The sequence below is a fragment of the Portunus trituberculatus genome, chromosome 37, assembly GCF_017591435.1.
Source record: "Portunus trituberculatus isolate SZX2019 chromosome 37, ASM1759143v1, whole genome shotgun sequence".
Lineage (NCBI taxonomy): Eukaryota > Metazoa > Arthropoda > Malacostraca > Decapoda > Portunidae > Portunus > Portunus trituberculatus.
The window spans coordinates 28,545,820-28,550,819 of NC_059291.1; the positions used below are offsets into that span (position 1 = coordinate 28,545,820).

The 5,000-nt window shown below is 43.9% G+C and overlaps 1 protein-coding gene across 4 annotated transcripts in view; it reads left to right on the plus strand.

Annotated features, from left to right (window-relative positions):
• The window catches only part of LOC123513924 (potassium voltage-gated channel protein Shaw-like), a 45,055-nt gene that overhangs the window by 2,096 nt on the left and 37,959 nt on the right, over nucleotides 1-5,000 (plus strand). For all 4 annotated transcript variants that reach the window (XM_045271418.1, XM_045271420.1, XM_045271419.1 and 1 more), the window contains exon 2: nucleotides 757-906. In XM_045271418.1, coding sequence (XP_045127353.1) covers nucleotides 757-906 — 150 coding nt within the window. The remainder of the gene's footprint in view (nucleotides 1-756; nucleotides 907-5,000) is intronic.

A 5,000-nucleotide genomic window follows, 5' to 3' on the forward strand; every position in this document is an offset into this window, starting at 1 on the left:
CTCTTATGATAATACTTTGCTTCGGTTTCTTAAATTTGCATTCCATCCCACAAGTTATATTTTTCTGTTCTCTGTCTTTGTTTTTCCTTTGATTTCACCTTTACTTGTACTTTCAGAGAGCATTTATTCCCATTTTTTTCGCCTCTTTTTACTCCAGGGCTGCATTTTGCTCTACTCGGATTCTACTATTTGCATTTCGCCCTTCGCCCGGTCCTACTTTCTCTCATCTCACTAACGATGCGACGTACACTTGCCGTCTCTTCCATCACTCTCATTCACCTCTCGCTTCTATGCAGTTCCCATTCAGAGAGTCAATTCCTCTACCTTCCCACACACTAAAACGCTACTGCAAACTAAGCTCTCTCTCTCTCTCTCTCTCTCTCTCTCTCTCTCTCTCTCTCTCTCTCTCTCTCTCTCTCTAATTATACTCCTAGCACCCTCCTACTGCATCTATTTCAATACGTTACAGTTTTCTCTACCTCCTACCCGTTACAAATTACAACTCCCCCGACACACACAAACCATTTCATAACCATCCATCTCTTTCACCACCATAAACACCTTACAACACATCCAAACTTTACTAGGCCTTTTTAACCCTTTGTTTTTTGTTGTTTTAGACTAGCACACCTCGTGCATAAACAAAAACTCTATTAAGCACCCCTTCTAGACATCTAAATCTATCTGTAACACCCAAACACACCCAAAATACACTCTAAGCATCTCTCCACACACCCGCGACTTCTCATCGCCCAGATTCGAGACATACAAGGCAACACTGAAGAAGATCCCGGCCACCAGACTCTCCCGCCTGACGGAGGCGCTGGCGAACTATGACCCGGTGCTAAATGAGTACTTCTTCGACCGGCATCCGGGAGTGTTTGCCCAGATTCTCAACTACTACAGGTAAGGGTGCGCTGAGGTAAAGTAAGGATGACAGTGCATGGAGATCTCTTGTCTTTGACCGGATAAGAAAGAGGATTGACAGATAAAATTGGAATTGGTATGGATGATAGGGAATTAAAAGAGAAGAGTGTGATTGTTTGAAGCAAAGAGAAGTGCATGAGTGATGAGGAATTAAAGGGCGACTGCTCAGTAAAAGGAAATATATGTAGAGGAAATAGAGGTGAAGAGGAAGGAGGGAAATGTTGGAAAATATAAGAAAGTGTTTATATGTATATGAAAAAGGGAGGAAATAGCGAGATGATGATTGTATGGACAAGAAAGAAAATGCCTGCATAAACTGTTGAAAAAAGGAAAGAAAGGAATGTTTGTATGTATGAAAAGGAAGGAAAGGGCGGAAAAGATGACTGTTCGGAGGGAAAGGAAGTGTGTGCATGAGAGATAAGGAAGTAAATGGAGAGCAAAGCGACTGTTGAAAAATGAAGGTAAATGTTTGTATGAAAGATAAGAGGGAAAATGGAAAGGTAAATGACTGATAGTGGTAAAAGGAAGTGTTTGTGTGAGTGATACAGATGAGTAAACAGAAAAGAGGATCACCGTGAGAGAGAGTAAAGTGAGAGAGAGAGAGAGAGAGAGAGAGAGAGAGAGAGAGAGAGAGAGAGAGAGAGAGAGAGAGAGAGAGAGAGAGAGAGAGAGAGAGAGAGAGAGAGAGAGAGAGAGAGAGAGAGAGAGAGAGAGAGAGAGAGAGAGAGAGAGAGAGAGAGAGAGAGAGAGAGAGAGAGAGAGAGAGAGAGAGAGAGAGAGAGAGAGAGAGAATGATTGTTAGGAGATACACTAAAGTGGTTATGTGACACAGCAAAGGAGGACAAAATAACTAAGGTACTATTTTCATTCACTTCTCTGGTGGCTTCAGTTTGCGAGCAGACACATTTCTACCCCAGCAATAATACCCCACCCCTTTACAAAGAGACACAAAGAGTTGGTGTGTACGAGGCAAGGGAGCTGAGTGAACACGTTTCTCCACCATACAACCTCGCCCAGTGGTTGTATTGTTCACTGGTGCTCTTTCTCTCTTTCTCTCCCTTGTCCGCTCGCCAATCTCGTTTACAGTTTAATGAACCACCCTATGAGGAAAAATACATTTAAGAAATACATTGAGTGGAATGTATTCTCAAAGGTATGACGAGTATATGACAAAAAAGGAACTTCGAAGAAGTCACTTGGTGCCCATTTCTAAGGAAGGTTAAGTCAAATGCATTATCAGACATTGGAGAATAAGTGTCTCATTTGCTCTAAGTTGGACTGAAAGAACATTGACAGAAGTTGTTTTCAAGACACAACACGGAAGATATTCATCCGTTACTTTAGATCAGGGGTTCTCAATCTTTATATCGTTAAGAACCCCCTGAGTTATAAGACCATCTACCCCAGCCCCCAGTATTTCATTTGGAACATGAAACTCAATGCAAAACATTTTAATAGATCAGCTATCTAAGTATCCCTGGAAATCTTATGAACACCCTGGGGTTTCGCGCTGTCGGATGGCCACTGTCTATGAGCTAACATTTATGACGCTCAAAACATCTATGCAGAACGCTTTGGTTGGCAATAGACAATCTCATTATCAGACTTTGATTTCTAAGTTATGAAAATAAACTCAATTACGTGGCTTCATATGTTCATGGTGTCTTGTAGTCTACTTACTAATCTAGAAGGAAAGAAAATATCATTCTAACCTCGAGTTATCAATTGAGGAAGAAGTATTTTTGTCCCAGGAATAGAGCTAGATATTATATAAAAAAAACAATTATTATAGCGTTTTTGTCGTAGGTACTGTACATATTTGAAAATACTTTACCTATCTTAATATCTCATTATGTGACTAAAGAATATCCAAAAATATACGATATGCAGTTGACCATCTTTTCTGTGAAATATTACGATATCTGTTGAATCTGGCAACTTCAACAGGGGTTTGGGTCTTCTCCTAATGTTTCTTTATATTTGAAACATTGATATTTACACGTCATTGTGATCAGGGAAATAAAGGAAACTAATGTTTGCGTTTTTACTATGAGCATAAAACAGAAAAAAATATGTCTACAGGTGGTAGTTTATGTATAAGACAAGCAAATCTGTTTGCACTCATCTATTCTATCCAGAAGCTTAACTAATTTTCAAAAGTTCCCCAATAGTTACACAACTACCATTGATCTACTGTTTCTATCCATTTATTTACAACACGTACACATTCACGGCAGCAACATGCAAAGTACACTAAATACTCCGGAGCAAAGCTGCCTCACCTTGTTTCATTAATCAGCTAACTCTTGCACACTTTCAGACCAAAGCTATTTTTCATTTACCATCGACGATTTTATATTCGAATCAAAATTTAAACGACGATTGAGAACTTTCGGCCTAAAGTTGTTGAGGGCCGTGACGGCCTTGGGCGCCGCACGGGGGAAGGAGGTCGCTGTCGCTGGGGCCCAAGGCAGGGAACTAGCTGCAGGTCCTTCTTTTCCTTGGTGGCCTCAAGCTTCACTACTAGTCGTCCACTTGCAGCGCCTCACACTAGGCAAGGGTCGCCATAAGCAAGAGAACAATGTCCACCACTCACCAGATGGTGCTGTGAGGGGCCCTAAAGGATGATAAGGGCTCCTTGCATAGACTCTGGTGGTGAGTGGTGTGTACGGGTCCCCTGCTTATAATGACACCGGGCTGAACAACTCGCCATGAACGAGGGCACGCTGTGCGCCATGAGCCAAGCACTGACAGTACCAGTGGTCCTTTACGTTAGGTTAGGTTAGGTTAGGTAAAAAGGACTCACTTCATGACAGTGTTTGGGGAGTGGTGTGTGGCGGGTCATTGCTCATGGCGACCCGTGTGAGGCATTGCAAGGTTGCATCGTCACTGCTCTCATAACCACGGGACTGGGTTGACCCTTTCTGGGTGAAAAGTTTCGTCCCAGTACCTGTGTAGGTAATAATACTTTGAATCGTTTCGCCATCGCCATCGCCGCATCGTTAGCCTCGATAAACGGATCGTTATCCTCGACAAACACATCTTTACCGTGGACACTGGAATCGCAACCTGTCGTGGAATCCCATTGTTAACGTGGACTCATTTTCCTTTGCGGCTTCAAGCTCACTGGTTGTCGTCAACTTGCAGCGCCTCACACTAGGCAAGGGGTCGCCTTAAGCAGTCTACCGTGTCTACCGTCCACCAGATGATGCCGTGAGGGGCCTTTAAGGGGTGATAAGGGCTCCTTGCATAGAGTCTGGTGGTGAGTGGTGTGTACGGGACCTCTGCTTATAATGACACCGTGCTGAACAACTCGCCATGAACGAGGGCACGCTGTGCGCCATGCACCAGGCACTGACAATACCAGTGGTCCTTTACGGGGTGAAAAGGACTCACTGACAGTGTTTGGGGAGTGGAGTGTGGCGGGTCATTGCTCATCGCTACCCGTGTGAGGCGCACTCAATGGTCTGGGGTGAACCCTTACGGGGTGAAAGGGTTCGTCTCAGCACCTGTGTAGGCAAGTGAACTTCAATTGCGTCGCAGTGAGGTGGTAGCGCTACTCTCCTCGCACTTAAGGGTATGGGGTGGACCTTGACGGGGTGAAAGAGTTCGTCTCTGTACTGGTGTAGGCAAGTGAACTTCAATTGCGGCGCAGGAAGGTGGCAGTGTCACTCTACTCGCACCCAAGGGTCTGGGGTGGACCCTTATGGGGTGAAAGGGTTCATCCCAGTACCTGTGTAGGCAAGTGGACTTCAATATTTTGTCGTGAAATCGCATCGTGAGAACTAGAACAGCATCGACATCGTGAAAACCCGAATGGTTACCGTGGAAACCGGAATTGTATCTTGATCATGGAAACTCGCATTATTATCGTGGAAACTGGAATAGCATCTTTATCGTGGAATGTCATCTTTATTTTGGAAACTCGCATCGTTACCGAGGAAACTGGAATGGCATTATCTTGGAAACTCGGAGCGCTATCGAGGAATCTGGAATCACATCTTATCTACACACTGTTATCGTGGAAGCTCTCGTGATCGTCGTTCGTTTCGTTATCTCTGAATTTCTTAATT